The sequence below is a fragment of the Adiantum capillus-veneris genome, chromosome 30 (genome assembly GCF_014529385.1).
Source record: "Adiantum capillus-veneris isolate H3 chromosome 30, ASM1452938v2, whole genome shotgun sequence".
Taxonomy (NCBI): domain Eukaryota; kingdom Viridiplantae; phylum Streptophyta; class Polypodiopsida; order Polypodiales; family Pteridaceae; genus Adiantum; species Adiantum capillus-veneris.
The window spans coordinates 30,216,649-30,233,692 of NC_140960.1; the positions used below are offsets into that span (position 1 = coordinate 30,216,649).

The 17,044-nt window shown below is 46.3% G+C and overlaps 2 protein-coding genes and 1 pseudogene across 2 annotated transcripts in view; 1 reads left to right on the forward strand and 2 right to left on the reverse strand.

Annotated features, from left to right (window-relative positions):
* Window positions 1-895: 895 nt before the first annotated feature.
* Window positions 896-17,044, forward strand: part of LOC147417736 (uncharacterized) — a 29,951-nt gene continuing 13,802 nt past the window's right edge. The window contains exon 1 of the mRNA XM_086507417.1: window positions 896-1,374. Within this exon, the coding sequence (XP_086363543.1) occupies window positions 943-1,362 (420 nt within the window). The 5' untranslated portion in view covers window positions 896-942 and the 3' untranslated portion in view covers window positions 1,363-1,374. The remainder of the gene's footprint in view (window positions 1,375-17,044) is intronic.
* Window positions 4,456-5,792, reverse strand: LOC147417737 (uncharacterized). Its single transcript, XM_086506807.1, has one exon. The coding sequence runs from the start codon at window positions 5,472-5,474 to the stop codon at window positions 5,031-5,033; it is 444 nt and encodes a 147-aa protein (XP_086362933.1). The 5' UTR covers window positions 5,475-5,792; the 3' UTR covers window positions 4,456-5,030.
* On the reverse strand, window positions 5,959-7,060 carry LOC147417738 (uncharacterized; annotated as a pseudogene).

Below are 17,044 nucleotides of genomic sequence, written 5' to 3' on the forward strand. Positions count from 1 at the left end.
CGTCGTGGATCCCACCGCTTGCACTTCATTCAGTTAGCGTGTCAAATAGTGCTCGAGGCCCCCGCCCCCCCCCTCAACACTAAAGGGCACGGGCACTGTAATGAAGCCCAAGCGGTGGGATCAACGACAGTGAAGCTAGGACACGGGGATCGGGACGCGCGTAGCCGTAGGATGGCCAGGGTAAACTAGAACACGAAAAAGTAAACTTGGACAAGCAGAGGGCCTGTCCACGTTTATTTATCATTTTATGTTTTGCCCACATGTCAACTTGCCCGCGGGCGCAACGGTTAGTACATTGGGCTCTCATGGCGGTGGCGAGGGTTCGAGTCCCCGTGCCTGACGACGCTCGTTTTTTACCACCCTCAATTTTCCTTGAGTCGACCTCCACCGTCGATCCCATCTCTCTCTACCCGTGCCCTTTAGTGGTGAGCCCCCCCCCCCCCCCCCCCCCCCCCCCCCCTTCGACACTATATGGCACGGCTCTGGGTCAGAGGGATATAGGGCCCAAATTTGAGGGCGCGAGGCGGCTTCCATCTCAGCCGTCAGATCACGCAGTGAACTAGGGGTGAACTAATAGTGAACTAGGGGCGGGTAAGCTAAGGGTGGGTGAACTAAGGGTGAACTAGGGGCACTTAAACTAGAGTATGATCATATGCTATACCAACATGGACATCGACGCGCGCTAACGTGGTGGTAGGACATTCGTGTGGCAATTGAAATGTTCCAGGTTCGACCCACACCCCGCGACGTGGGTGAACTAGGGGCGAACTACGGGGGTGAATTAGGAGTGAATTAGAGGCGCCATTTTTTCACTGTGTGATCCGACGGTCGAGATCAGAGCCGCCTCGTGCCCCCAAATTTGGCCCCCCCCCCCCCCCCCCCCCCCCCCTCTTTTCTCTCTGCGTCTCATTCGCTCCCATTAAGCAAGGTTGCGCGTGAGCGATGTTGAGGTCGTTTGCAGCAGGGGGAGCGGTAAGACAGGTGCTGCGGAGACAGCGATTGAGGAGTGCGGACCCTCATGGGCACGGCGATGGAGGGCACGACAATCACGAGAGTAAGAGTTGGTGGGCCCCAGGGGACAACGATCCCGGAGGCTACCTCTTCAACGAGACCCCCCCTCCTCCTGGCCAAAAACGCAAATGGGAGGATTGGGAGCTTCCCGTCTATGCAACCGGTGTCATCGCGTTCCTCATGCTCTCTATAGGTCTCTCGTCCAAGCCCGACACCAACATTGAAAGTTGGGCTCGGAAGGTTGCACTCAAGCGTATGAAAGAAGAGGAAGAAGCTGCTGCCGCAGCAGCCGCTGCCACTGAGGATGTTACTACAGCCACTGCTGCATCTGTTGGGACTGAAGCTGCTTGATCTCTTCCACAGGTACGCTTTTTTTTTGCAGCTTTACCCTGCCTGCTTTTTCATCAGCTGCAATAAATTTTCACAAAGAAATTGCTATCGCCTTAGCAATGTATCTGCTGGTTTCCGTATGTATTTGCCAATTAGACATATATTGCACAATCATTGAAGCTGTCTCCTGCCTTCTCTTATTCAGCTTCAAAAGTGAGAGAGAAAATGGCAGTCTTTGTCCCAGCCAATGTTATTTAGTTCCACTTATACAGTTGTTTCAGTTGATCTTAGCATGCAAAAAGGATTTGTGTTGCACTTACCATTTCTCAAGCCTCGAATGTAGTTATTTTATTAGTGGAGGAAACAATCATGTCGTCAGAGAAGATGCAATTTATTGTCCAGTTGAAAGCTGCCGGAGTATTAGGCAAACTAAAAGGCTTGAGTAGAAACTCATAGAGACGAGAAGATGTTTGCAAAGTTGTCTTGGGTACATCTTGCTGGACTGGATTTGATGGCATTCCTTTTTTGAAGAGGTCGCTTAAAGCAAGGGAAACTTTGTAGTCTCTCCAGGATGTCATCAATGATCATTCCTTGGAGTGGGGAACTTGTTCTTGATTGATAAGGCTTCGACTTCTACTTGAGGGATTCTGGAATCGGAATTCAGAATCCAAGAAAGCTTCAAGTGTTGCCACATCTTGAGATTGGGCTGAGACTCTCCACAGTTGAGAGCTTCTGCTTCTTGTGATTCAGAGGGATCTACCCCACCTTCTGGTTCACTTGCCTGTATTATTCTTTCCCATCAACGAGATACTCCTTAAGGGGGAAACCATACAAGAGAACATCACGTGTCATGAGGTGTCGATGCAGAACCAACTTGGAAGCAAGTTCCTTGCATAATCTCCATTTGGAGTTATGGTGCAATCTTCACAAAGTGTCTACAGAACATAGGGCACGGACAAATGACGCGAAAGTGTTAAGAGTTTGTCACCTCTCTGGCCGATCTTGACGGAGCTAGTGCCCAATATTTGTTGGGATAAGCCCAACTTGTGGCTTCTATTGGAAAGCCAACTAGCCACATAGGAAGGATGAAATTATGACATGGTCCTATAGTAAGAGAGTGCAATAGCACTGGCCAATGATTGTAAAGCACCAAGCCTATTTGAGATACCCTTTTTGAATGAATCATCGCACTTTTGAGTCCTATCAATTGTGTCTATAGTCTCCCTCTTTATGCTCTTGTTCTTGGTGTAACCTTAACCCTAATATCCATCTATCTAACCCTAACCCTAACACCATGGTTAAGCTAAGACTGTATTTTCCATAGCCTAACGCTACACCATTGGCGATTAGGGTTGAGCATGCGCTTTCAACAAGTGGTATCAGAGCTTTGGCATGATTAGCATTTCCTATTCTTTTTCTTAATTGGCCTATTATTGTGGGATATGTTCACGGTGTTAGCCCATTGAGCCACTACCCTCATCAAGCGTTTGATTAAGCAAGTGATTAGATGCATTTACTATAATGTGCAACAAAAGGGATTGATGGTGAATGATCAGGATGAGTGCTCAGTGCGTACTCAAGGTTCCTTTACTGAATGAGAGATGTGCGAAGACTAGAGAGAGAAGAGAGTGATGTTGTGAATGAAGGTTGAGAGAGAGAGAGAGAGAGAGAGAGAGAGAGAGAGAGAGAGAGAGAGAGAGAGAGAGAGAGAGAGAGAGAGAAGATTGACACCGTCCCAAACCCCCCTCCAAGGCCCCCCCTCTCTATCGCTAGAGAGGTATTTGCTTTAGATTGCACAAATGCTGATACAATGGTTTTAGATGCTGAGGTGCTGATGTGATCTTGCTACTGATGCTTAGATCTGCGAGGCTAAAGGCTGAAATGCAAAATTGCTAGGGATTTTGGCTGGGATGTGCAATGGTGACGAGGCTATTGACTGATCTGCTATTGCATGCCGGCGATGGGCTGAAAACTGAAAACGGTAATATTGATGGTTGGATTTGTGACGGTGCGGCAAGGTTATGGCTGAAAACTGAAAAGGTTGGTGCTGATGGGCTGCTCTGGTGCAAAAACGCTAGAGGTGCCGAGGTATCGCGTGTACTTGGTGCTGGTGCCGAGGTACCGAGGTATCGCGTATGCCACAAAAAATTCCCACGATTTCTATCACTTATTAGTAAATTGATGAACTACTAATAACAGGTGATTCACACGTAAATAAATACCTAGGCTGAGTACTAGTGCAACTGTATGGAAACACTCTCCAGGAGAACCCATGTGTAATCTGGGATTCTTTATGGCTTTATGCCCTGTAAGACAATGTGATGAAGACGGGAGCGCACCTGATGCGCGATGTATGAAGGGTGGGAGTCGCTAATATGTCTGGGGTCGTGGCGGCCCGTAGGGCGGTAGGCGTTGGCTTTCACCCGAAATTCTTTACTTTAGACACACACAGAGAGAACGTGCAAAGGAAACTTGAGACTGGAATTAACACTTAAGTACACACACGGCTCGGAAGCTAAAATGCTCCAAGCAGACGCTGACACCCTGTAGGCCCCAAAATTGGTGCCTCTTTCGGTATTTCTTTATTCTTTAACAAAGGGTATATAACCTGTGATTTCCTACGAGCTGTCCTGCATAATCCGGGCTGAAATACACCTGTTCTGGCCCGATTTCGGTAGCATAACTGTACTAGGACGCTTCACAGTGAGTATCCCCATGCAATAGATGACTTTCCTGACGCATACGGACACTTTGCAAAACCTGGCGAGAATCTGCAGCATGCTGAATTCTCTGTTTTCTGCCCCGAAAATGCGCGAGATCACCTCTACAGTGGTCCCCTCGCGTCCCCAAACCTCCTGGGGTTATTAGGGACCGTTGATGGCCGAAACCCTAAACCTGCAAAAATACACAGCAGGCTGTAATTCCCTGTTTTGGGCTCCGTTTCGCGTGCCGGTCGCATCTGTAGCAAGTCCTTGAGCTCCCGCACATGTAGGGCTACTTGCCCTTTGAATCGGACGAGATTTCACGCGTGAAACCTCTCTGAATTCACCTGTACCTACGGGGGACTAGCCACTAGCTAACCCAGTACCTGTGCAAGAGGCTCTTGCCTCGGTAATCGCGCATGAACCCACACAACTGTACATCAGTCAAATGAAAAACCCTCTTGTGGGGCATCACATAACTGCACGTAAGGGGGAGAGAGCAATGTGTAGCGTGCAGGGCATCACTCCTAGCACCACACTGTGCATAAGAGGGAAAGGAAGCACTGCATAGCTCTTAACCTATGAGTCCCAGGGTGGTCTCGTATGGTCACGTACGTTTTGTCCACGTACGAAGACGTACGGTACTCATCGAACTAGAAAATTTTATGTCGTACAACATGGTTACGTACGTTCAAAAATAAAAATACGCAATTCTTAACCCTAGAATTTACACTTAGGATAAATAGACAATTGATTATCACATTGGACAAGAATGCAACTTGCAAGTGCCAAGTGCCGACACTCAAGAGTTGAGAATCAAGACAATGAGACACAATGGGCATGAACTGCGATTCGCATTACATGTCATAAATCAAAAAGCTAAGTTGAGATTTGATAATCGAAATGATACAAAAAAGTAAGCCTTTTAAGCCTCAATCGTGCAAAAAGTGGAAGCAGGGTAAAAAAAGATATGAGAGACACTAAAGTCTAAGAGCTTCCTCCGCTCTCATCATCATCATCATCTTCCTCTTGTGAGCTATGCTCATCGATGTCATCTTCATCCTCACATGAATCGGATTGTGGTGTGTCATAATCTCCCTCACTAAGGAGATTTCCCTCCTCGTCATACTCCGGCTCTCTAGGGTCCATAGTGTTGGATCTACGAATAGGCACATCCTCCAAAACAGAGGCCGCCGCAATGGAGCCGCTTCCCGAGCCTCGCCGCACATAGGTTGTAGGAGTAGTAGCATCCATCTCACGCCCACGGCCACGGCCATGGCCACGAGCATGGGAAGCTCTTGCACCTCTACCTCTTGTAGCCGAAGGGACTCCACGCACAATGACCCTCTTGCGTGATTGTGTGCGAGAAACCCGTCGGTCAATCTCCTCTAGCTCCAAGTAGAGCTCGCGGAAAATTTGCTCCTCCGTCATATCACACTCTTTGTTGACACTTTTGAGAGTATCAATTGAGAGCTTGCAATCATCAACATTGACCTATTTGACAAGTTATACAAAAGTTCAAAAGAGTCAAGACTCAAGATAAAGCTAGCACATGTGAATTGGAATGCTAATCCATAGCCCATAGGAGTCAAGAAGCAAGTGTGTAGAAAGAGGGTTTACTTGTCTAGCCATAGGCATCTCATGCATGGAGCGCAACATTCGGAGATTGTAGCGACAATAGATGAGCTGCTCCAATTGCTTTGTTGACAGTTTGTTGCGAATTTTGGTGTGGATAAGCGAGTATGCGGACCAATTTCGCTCGCATGCACCGGATGAGCAATCCTATATTATATTCAAAAGATAGTATCATGTATGTAATATAATTCATGAGAGAGAGAGAGAGAGAGAGAGAGAGAGAGAGAGAGAGAGAGAGAGAGAGAGAGAGAGAGAGAGAGAGAGAGAGCCAAGGCCCGAGGCTTAAGAGGGTTTACTTGTCCAAGAATCCTTAATGCAACTCTTTGAAGGTGAGGTAATTGGTACCCGAAGCTCTCCCACCAAAGAAGAGGCTTCACCAAGGACTCCCTCTTCCAACATATGGTGGAAGTAAAAGCCGTGCCTCTTTGGTCTCCATAGTTGATTAGCTCTTGAAGGAATGCGCCGTGATGATCTTCCGAGAGGGCCTTGGGAAGGAAGTTGCGGCTCTCTTCTTGTAGCATTTGGTTTGTGAAAAGATCCGGCTTCTTGTAGGCCGGATGCAAGAGAGCCGCAAAGTGGTGAATGGGCCTCTTTATAAAATCCCATCTCTTTTGGAAAAGAAAGAGGATATCATCTTTCTTGGGGGAATCTTCAAACACATCACTACAAAAAGAGAGAGAGAGAGAGAGGTGAGGCATAGTGCAAATTAGCTAAAAACATATTGTCAACTTGAGAATGGAGAGCAAAGGAGATACATCATACCGTGTCCCATCGGGTGGACCATCAAGAATAGTTGATGCCTCTATTTCTTTGTATGCCTCATCCATGAAGTGGTGAAGAAGGCCTATGGTCGATCCCTCCATGTCGGTCATTTGGAGCACTTTGTAGATGGGCAAGATGGCTACCACAAGACCCTTCACCTCTTCCCAAAATTCTTCTTTGAGGGAAAGCCGTTGGATGGCCTTTGCCTCTTGTGAGGTTGCCGAGTTCTCTCCTTCACACCATTGCTTGAACTCATCGGACACCATGGTTTTTTGCACTTCGTTTTGGACATCGTAGAGGCGCTCAAGAAGAAGCCACATAGAGGCAAATCGTGTTGCCGAGGGTTTCTTCAACTCCTTGTCGGAGTATGTGCGAAAAATTGCAAGTACTCTCACCTTAGCATTGATGAAGTTGACGATAGTGAGGGCTTGGGTGAGAATGGCCTTCACCCATTCTAGTTCTCCTATGTCTTCCATGAGAAGATCGAGGCAATGGGAGGCACAAGGGGTCCATACAATGTTCTTGTATTCGGCCTCAAGTAGTCGGCTCATGCTAGTGCAATTGGATGCATTATCGGTGATCACTTGCACCACATTTTCGGGCCCGACCTACATTAAAGAGAGAAAAATTTAGAACACTTATCAAGAGGGCAAAAAGTAGCAAGTACATACTACACATTGCACAATGCACATTGCACAAGAAGAGGGGACAACTTAAACTCTCACCTCTTCTATTGCCGCCTTGATGTGCTTGTAGATGAATTTTCCGTGACCTTCTTGCCTCGTGCTCCCGCATCAACTGCTCTCAAGAAGTAGGTTTTAAGAGGGCATGACACGAGTATGTTAATGATGCCCCTCTTCTTACGATCACTCCACCTATCGGAGAGAATGGAGCACCTATATTTTGCCCATCCGGCTCTCACGGGCTCAAGGGATTTGTCGATTCTTGTCCGCTCTTCGTCGAGCTTCTTGGTGCGCATGTCCGCATAGGATGGACCCGTCCACCCCTCACATGGACCGACGGCCGCAATAGCTTTCACCATCCTCTTCCACCGCTCTAGTCGAAGGATGTTGAAAGCAAGATTACACTCAATGATGGTGCGTGCAATCTCAATGTCCGCAAGCCTTTGTCTCTCTTTGAGGAAAGACAATGGACCGGAGCTCAAACCCACCGATTGCGAGAGAGAGGCTTGCCTTGCTTGCTTTGGAGGACGGCCACTAGCACTTGCCGATGCCTTCTTCTTATTGGTAGCCATTGAGCTTGCCGTCGCGTCACCGCTTGCAATGGAGGTAGAGGGAGAAGGGCCGCTTGTAGTTGTATCCTCCTCCGAGTCGGTAACATCAATGTCGGGCGCCACTATCTCCTTTTGGGCTCTCTTCATCTCCACCTTGTGCGTTTTCAAAGGGAGATACTTCTTCTTGCACTCTTCCAAAATGTCGTCGGGTATATTGGGACATGGATCAGCTTCACCTCCCATCTTCATCAAGTGGATGATGAGTCGAGTGGAGGAGGAGGTCATGATCTTGGGACAATACTTGCATGTCCACCTACAAACGTTTCGTTTGTCCCTCACTCTCTCATAGGAACAACAATGCTTTTCAAAAGCTTCATGAAGAGGGGGAGGCATGATAGAACACTTGAAAGTTGAGAGATTTAGAGCTTGAAAGTTGAAACTTGAGAGGGTTACGCAATCGAGAGCTTGAGATTTTTTGATAATGGAGAGAGGAGGTGTGAGAGAGGAAGACTCAAGAGGAAAGCTTCATGGAGGAATGGAGAGCTATGAGGGAGGAATGGAGAGCTTGAGAGCTTGAGAATGACTCATGAGCTTGAGCCTTGAGTTGGAACATAATGGAGAAGAAGAGAAAGAGGGCATCCTTATATAGATTTAGAGTGTAGACACTTGCCCTCGAACACAAGAGAGTTAGATGAGAGAGAGAGAGAGAGAGAGAGAGCGGAGAGAGAGGAGCCTAGGCCCTAATGGAATCCAAGGTAAAGGACAAAGTAATGAGAGAGGGAGAGGGAGAGAGAGGAGCTAATGGAATCCAAAGCAATGTGAGAGGGAGAGAGAGAGAGGAGGCTCAAGGCATGTGGGAGGTGAGGGGGGGGGGATCCTATGCCAAAAAGTCACGAAAAATCCTCACAAACAAAGTGCAGTCAACGGTTTTAAAACCGGTCAAACGGACTAAAAAGGGGCCGGACGGAACGGACGCCACTGTCGGACAGGACGAAACCAGACGTGACCGGACGGGACGTTACGTCCGACGGACGAGAACAACTGTGCCCGTGACAAATGCAAAATGAGGCTCCTCTCAGCTTAAAATTCAGCGCCAACTTTTCTGTATGAGGCAACTACATGAAATTTTGCCACTTGGCGCATTTACAAGCATTTTCCCGTTTCAGGTTTGCTGCTTAAAAATCTCCCGACTGGTTGCCTAGTTGACTTCGCGGCAGAGTTGTAAAATGTTCCCCTAGTCATACCGGAGGTAATGACGCGAACACATTTCACGGCCCAAAATAGCAGTTTCCTAAATTTTAGGAAATGATTCCGTTGGGCTCCCACTGGTCATCTGACCATCTATCCTCATTGGGACCGCATCCAAAAGTGCAATGTGGCCCATACTTTCTGTTGGTGATCCTACCTTGACTTTATGTCTTTATTGAGTTCACTTCCTAGTATCCACCAACTTGCTCAGTGTGACGAGGGGACCTACATGATCTTGCTCTGAGCCTAGACATCCTCTTACTATACGAATTCCAGTGCTGACCACTTCCCGTCTACGGGTGAAACTACCGTTCACAATGGCCATACAATGTCCGACCGTTTGCTACTTCAAAAAGAGGTCTCAAAAATAAAACAAAAACTAGAGTGCTTCGTTAGCCTGCATAACGGCAAGTGGATAACAAATTGGTGTAACGGTACAAGCCTTCAAGGCGATTGCATTAGAGCTAGGGTACTATTGTAATTACTATTTTGTTCTCATCAAAGCATTGAAGAAGAGTATACATTAGTACAAAGAACATAGAAGTGAAAGCTGAGAGAGAGAGAGAGAGAGAGAGAGAGAGAGAGAGAGAGAGAGAGAGAGAGTGAGTGCGCTTTTTTTTTTTGTGACAAATCTTGTTAGCCTAAGTGAGTAGAAGTCACTCATACATACAGGAATGTATATACTGTTTTGTTCTCATGCAAGCACTGAACAAGAGTATACATCCGTAAAGAAGAATGTAGAAAGGAGAGAGAGAGAGAGAGAGAGAGAGAGAGAGAGAGAGAGAGAGAGAGAGAGAGAGAGGGCTTATTATTTGTTTTGCACAAATCTTGTTACTCTAAGTGAGCGTAAGTCATTGAAACGATTTGATGTAAAGAGTATGCCAAAAAGTTGATGAATTAAGAACAAAACTAAGCAAACGAGAGTTGGGAAGACTTTGAATGTAGCATGCAATGACTGCTTTACAATGAAATGGACAAAACTTCTGTGGAGAAGAGGAGGAGGACTAGGTAACAACACATATCAGTGGGAGTTTTTGATGCAGGAAGAAAGGGCTATATTGGTAAGATGCTCTTCAAAGTTGCGCGTGTGGCTAACTCGCTGACAGAAAAGTAGCGCGAAACGAATTGTTTAGCTGACTGAAGGTGGTTGGGGACCACGTTAGAGTTATTTAATTCTATAGTCTCGAGTAGGCCGAGCACGTCCGCAATCTGCACGAACAACATACAATGGTGTTTTGTGGAGCAACTAGCCAGCACGGCAATGTCGATGGTGATATATGTGTGTGTGTGTCATTAAGAGTGAATTTGGGCTTACACACACACACACTTTGCCCTGGTTTTGCGGGAACAGAGGGAGGTGGGGAGGGTAGAGAGAGAGAGAGAGAGAGAGAGAGAGAGAGAGAGAGAGAGAGAGAGAGAGCCTGCATTTTTGTATTCGCACCAAAAGAGGAGAGAGGAGGTCGATGGTGCCAGAGATAGGCGAGATAGGGGTGCCCAACTTTTGACGGCCTTATTTATCGCTTGCCCACTTATTCAGTGGGTGGCTGGACACTCTTTAAGAAAAGGTCTTAATCTGTTGAAAACTCAGTAAAACCTTATAAGCTGAAAACAATGCTTACACACTCAAAACGCAAGCGTCCCTCAATGCAGACTCATGCACAGATGCAATGCAAATATAGACTCCTTTACAGAAAAGCATCTGCTTAAACTCACTTTTTCAAAAAGCAACTGCATTTCCTCAAAGCTTACTCTTCATTCAAGTACCTATCTCATCTCTTGTGCACAACTCTACTCAATTCGGAGTACCTCCTGACTATGGAATATTCCCTATCCGATACTCCCGTCACCCGGCCTGTGATGCATCAGGAATACCCATTACTTAAGTCCTTTTTCTCACTAAACTTATGGAACAATTTTTTCGCGATGCTCTAGGTCACGCATCCCATGATAGTATGACACATTAGAGATGTGTCTCTTCCAGATGGTCGAATACTTCTTCTTGATGCTCTCTATCACCCATCCAATGTGTTGCATCTGAAGTACCGATTCTTGGTAGCCTACAAATATTCTCGTTAGTGCTCCTGTGACGTGACACATCCAACCCTATGTGTCCGTGGACAAGCTACAACATGATCAGGGTTCAGTTCAGTCAAGTCAGTCTAGAATAGGAAGTGATCTGGCACTTTTGTGAGTGTTTGCAGACCGTGCATGTCCAAACACTTAGATTAGATGCATATCCTCTGGTTGCACACAACATGACCATCAGATTCCAGTCAGATCCCATTAGTAGCATTTTTACAGTGCATAGGCCTATTTTCCCTATTTTTGACATTTTTCACTTATTATTTTTTAATGACTTTTGTTGGAAAGTAGGTAGGGCAATTTTGCTAAGTTTTTATAAATAAAAACCTAGCGCTAGCACTTTCTGGAGAGGAGGTAGCAGGAGCACAAGCTCAACAGGCAACTTCTCAGCAGAACCCAAGAGGCCTAGCGATTTCTGCATCAGTAGAACAGCCCTAGCGTTTTTCATCTACAAGACCAGCCTTGGCGATTTGTGCTCAGCAGATCAGCCCGGCGTCAACACTACACAACAGATCAGCCTAGCGTTTTGCATTTGCAGGACATCCGGCGACAGCAGAAGACAATTTCAGCCCTAGCGTTTTTGGTTTGCATCACAACCTCAGCGTTTTTGCAGATCATCGCAACGGAACATTAAGAACCACCAGCGTTTTCAGTTTTCAGCCTTTAGACACCGCAGAAGAACCCCCGAACCTCGCAGATCTCACCTTCCCGCCACAATTCCTCACTCACGGTCATTTTCCGCAAGGTTTACAATTTCAGCCCGGAAAACGCAGATTTCAGCATCTGCGTTTTCAGCGTGTCGTCGTCGCCATCGACATCGTCATTGACATAGAGTTAGAATTCAACAGATAAAGTTTTGCAGATTTCAGCCATTAGCATTTTCAGATTTCAACCCGTCTCGTCGTCGTTCTCATCGTCGTAAACATCGTCGGCAAGTCCAAGCATTGCAGAGATTTGTGCAATCAATAGTAGACCGCTCTCGCCATAGAGAGTGGGGCCTTCGGAGGAGGGTTTGACAACTTGTCTGGTGTCGTATTCTTCTCTCTCTATCTCTCAGTCTTAGCATCTTCATTCACTTTGTTTGTGTCCATTGCACTCTCTCACGAAAGGAACGGAAGGCTCTCCCTATCGTAAGTAAAAGGAATCCTTGAGCACAGTCCGGAGCACTCATCTTGAGCAAAGTTCAACATTCATTCCGCTGCACCTTACATTGGTATCAGAGCTTTGACAGTGTTCTGTATCACTCAAGGAAAGAACCACAAGAACCACATAATTTTTTTTGCTTGTTGCGGTCGCACGAAACCAAGTTCGCTTGGGTGTGTCGATTCCTAATCGTGTTTTTGAAGAGTGACAGGAATCCCAGGAAATAAGGGCTTGTCCAGCCTCCCCTTGTGTCTCTTTTCACTCATTGAGAGCGGACCGTGCACTTAGCGGCCGGCCAATCGACGTGAGGTGGAAAAAAGCAACCTTGGTGTGAGTGCCAGGCCGCCAAGGGGTGCGCCCGCAAAAAAGAGCAGAACTCGGGTGAAGAGAAGATCCTTCTCTAACACAGATTGCAAGCTAATGAAGAACCTCAAGAACCTCAAGACCCGCAAGAACCTCAAGAACTCAAGAACCCCAAGAACCATGACCCCCAAGAACCCAAGTTCCTCGTGAACTTAAGATGCCACGACCACAAGAACCCACGACTTCAGTGGATGGTCATCACTCGAAGCGGAATGGATACTTCGCTTGGAAGTGATGAGCATGAGAGAAGCGAAGAATTTTCCCCAACAGGAGGTTTTTCCGACCCTCCCCCTTCTCCATCTACGCCAAGGATTGCACTAACTCCTATGGAGGAGTTGGAGCAGATGTTTATGGACAGGAAGTTAGAACGCGAAGCAAGAAGAGTAGAAAGAATGGCAGAATTTGATCGCAGACACGCAGAAAGAAAAGCAGAAAGAGAAGCAGAAAGAAAGGCAGCCATAGAGCGTGAGCATGAGCAAGTGCGACACATGCAAGAGTTGTTGCGACTCTTTTCTCAAGTGCAGGCACAAATGCAAGAGATTCGGGAAAAGGAGACTCTCTCAGTCTCTTATTCTCCAAAGCATGATAATGATGAGCATGATGATTTGGATGACACTGACAAGCATGATGATTTGCATGATCAAGATGTGATTTCTCACAAGCATGATGATTTGCATGAAGATGATGTGATTGTTCACAAGGTTGATGGTTTAGTTGATACTTTCTCTAGGGAAGCTAACCTCATTGCAGAGACTATCAATCACAAAGAACCGATCTTGGCTCTCGAGTCGAGGTCCAAGGAACCCGCATAGGACGATTCGACCAACCAGGAAGAAGCGATCTTGGCTCTCGAGCCTAGGTCCAAAGAACCCTTACAAGAAGTACCATGTGTTCGAATGATTTGTCAGCACGCATTATACGAGTGTCATTCGTGATTGTTTCCTGTATTTTCGTCAGCGTCTTTATGTGATATTCTTTTCCTAGGCATGACATATTGTACGTTGAGCACGTTTCACTCGTATGCGGATTGTTCATGAAAAGCTGAAAAGTATGCATTCAAGGAAGTCACATTCCATGTCTCTTCCTTGGCATGACACATTTGTAGAAAGAGCACATGAAAGTATGAGCATCAAGCGTGAGCATTTTCATTGTGTTTTGCCACAATTGATTGATTTAGATCAGCACGACAAGATTTGATCTCATTGTTTGCGTGTGTGTGGTGAACGGTTTGGCAATCCGTCTCTTTGTTCATCTACATTGCATGCATAGTCTTTGAGGAAGACAAGATTTTTTCCAGTCACTTTACATGGAATAGGTATGTTCATGTTTTTGTGTTGGAAGTGGTTCAGGAATTTTCAGCCGTGGAGATTCTTGAAGACGGAAGAAAGCATGACTCTAGACGAAGTTGAAGCATCGAAGGAGCCACATATGACTTTGTCGCTTTCAACGCGGCCCAAAGAAGAAGGCATTGCAAACCTTTATGAAGTTCAAGTATTGCACGATCCACACATCAGAGTGGGCCAGCGAAGAGTCCCTTCCAGGATTCCGGATGCTATTGGCGATCTCCATCGACGCCATACAGTTCGGTACCAATACCTCACTTTGAAAAGGAGGGGATGTCACGTGACACATCCACATCCAACCCTATGTGTGCGTGGACAAGCTACAACATGATCAGGGTTCAGTTCAGTCAAGTCAGTCTAGAATAGGAAGTGATCTGGCACTTTTGTGAGTTTGTTCGCAGACCGTGCATGTCCAGACACTTAGTTAGATGCATATCCTCTGGTTGCACACAGCATGACCATCAGATTCCAATCAGTAGCATTTTTACAGTGCATAGGCCTATTTTCCCTATTTTTGACATTTTTCACTTATTATTTTTAAGCGACTTTTGTTGGAAAGTAGGTAGGGCAATTTTGCTAAGTTTGTATAAATAAAAACCTAGCACTAGCACTTTCTGGAGAAGAGGCAGCAGGAGCACAAGCTCAATAGGCAACTTCTCAGCAGAACCCAAGAGGCCTAGCGTTCTCTGCATCAGCAGGACGGCCCTAGCGTTTTTCATCTACAAGACCAGCCTTGGCGATTTGTGCACAACAGATCAGCCCGGCGTCAACACGGCACAGCAGATCAGCCTAGCGTTTTGCATTTGCAGGACATCCGGCGACAGCAGAAGACAATTTCAGCCCTAGCGTTTTTGGTTTGCATCACAACCTCAGCGTTTTTGCAGATCATTGCGACGGAACATCAAGAACCACCAGCGTTTTCAGTTTTCAGCCTTTAGACACCGCAGAAGAACCCCCGAACCTCGCAGATCTCACCTTCCCGCCGCAGTTCCTCGCCGCATGGTCAGTTTCCGCAAGGTTTATAGTTTCAGCCCGGAAAACGCAGATTTCAGCATCTACGTTTTCAGCGTGTCGTCGTCGCATCGTCGCCATCGACATAGAGTTAGAATTCAGCAGATAAAGATTTGCAGATTTCAGCCATTAGCATTTTCAGATTTCAACCCGTCTCGTCGTCGTCCTCATCGTCGTCGACATTGTCGGCAAGTTTAAGCATTGTAGAGATTTGTGCAATCAATAGTAGACCGCTCTCGCCATAGAGAGTGGGGCCTTCGGAGGAGGGTTTGACAACTTGTCTGGTGTCGTATTCTTCTCTCTCTATCTCTCGGTCTCAGCACCTTCATTCACAGTGTTCATTCACTTTGTTTGTGTCCATTGCACTCTCTCATTAAAGGAACGGAAGGCTCTCCCTTCTGTAAGTAAAAGGAATCCTTGAGCACAGTCCGGAGCACTCATCTTGAGCAAAGTTCAACGTTCATTCCGCTGCACCTTACAGCTCCGGTCATTTCTCTGAATGAGACACTAGAAAATATATGTACTCGGGTAGGATTTCTTTTTTTTTTTTGTGTGTCTTAAGATGGTTCGATGATCTTGAAGTAGGACAATAAATATAATACTAAGAAACCAAGGCATGCCTAATAGAGCACCACAAATAGCTAGCTATGAGAACCCAGATCCTTGAACATGTATTCAAAGGAACATGATTAACAGTCTTTCCATCACCATGACCGTTTTCCACATCCCCCGTAGGACTCTCATAGCCCGCTTCGCCCTCCTCGCTCTTGCCCATCCTGCCTCCTCCCCCCATCAGTCACCCGCCCCTTGGCCTTCACCAACGCTGCTCCCTATTCTAGCGTGTCCACGATACTCTAGATGAAGCTCAGCAGTCTTCCACATAATCATTTAAAAGTTGTTTCTGAGGCCAAGTGTGGAATGAGCAGGTCACTTGACGGCTATTCCAGGTTAGAACTTCAGAGTCAGATATCAGATCGAATCAGATAGGATGAGCAGAATGAGACTTCAAATGAACACGAGGAAAACCAAAAAGACAACTGAACTGAAAGAGTAGAATTAGATGGTGGACAACAAGACAACTGGAATTGATATATTCAGATTGCTAAGTCAGAAGTACAATTGAACTCGCGTACAACTAGAAGTACAATTGCTAAGTCAGAAGTACAACTCAACTGGCACGGAGTGCTGGATTACAAAGGAGTACAAGAGTTCCTCAAAGGCTCATAAGTACAACAGGTCTCTGCTCAAGAGTAGCCGACAAGATACAGACCGATGGATAGACCGATACACACCCCAAAATGAAGTAGCGGGTGCTATTTATAGGTGTCCGTACTAGGTTTTGACCGACTGTGCGATCGTACATTTATCGGTGGTAATTATTACAACTATTAGTAATCCTACTATGTACTCACACTTCCATAGAGCAGATTCCAACTAACTACATCCTCCTTCCCTTACTTGAATTTTGGCATATTTCCAAAATTCCAGATTTTGCTCGGATCTTAGCGTTTGCGTGTCCATGTATTTGGAGCCTTCTTTCAAGTGCTCGTTGGTACATTGTCACAAACGGGAGCACACACTAAAAATCAATAAGCTGAAAATGAATAATGTTTCAACCAAAAGAGACGTGAGAGAGATCGACACAATATTGGAGACCAGAACATGGGTTGCCCCCCCCCCCCCCCTCAAAGAGAATCTTCACTAGGGAGAATCTTTTTACAAACACAAGAACCGGAGTGACCCCTCCGTTCTAGTTCATAGGCTTGATGATATCTTTCCTTTCGGGAATGCGAGAGGCAAGCTCTCTTCTCAGTTTCCTTTTGATCTGTACTTACAGAATGGAAGCTCTGCAGATCCATCCCGATTCCGTTTTCGAATCCCCGAGTGTAGGCTGAAGCCTCCTTGCTCACTTCTCCGAGACGGAGCATGTGCAAAACACAAACACGGCAACAAGATGTGATGGATTTTAGGGTTAGGGTTTCTGCGTCTCAGTCATAGACGCATCGATCCAATGTGTTCGTTTGGCCCATCCCAGATTCACTCTCCCTAGGAAGGTGGTCCATGCCAATCTCTTTGTCAAAGTCGGAATTCTCTCTATACTAATTGCATCTCAAGGTTGTGTGTATCTTGGGTCTATCCATTGGGCATGTCAATTCTATGCCGAACCACCCTTGTTCACT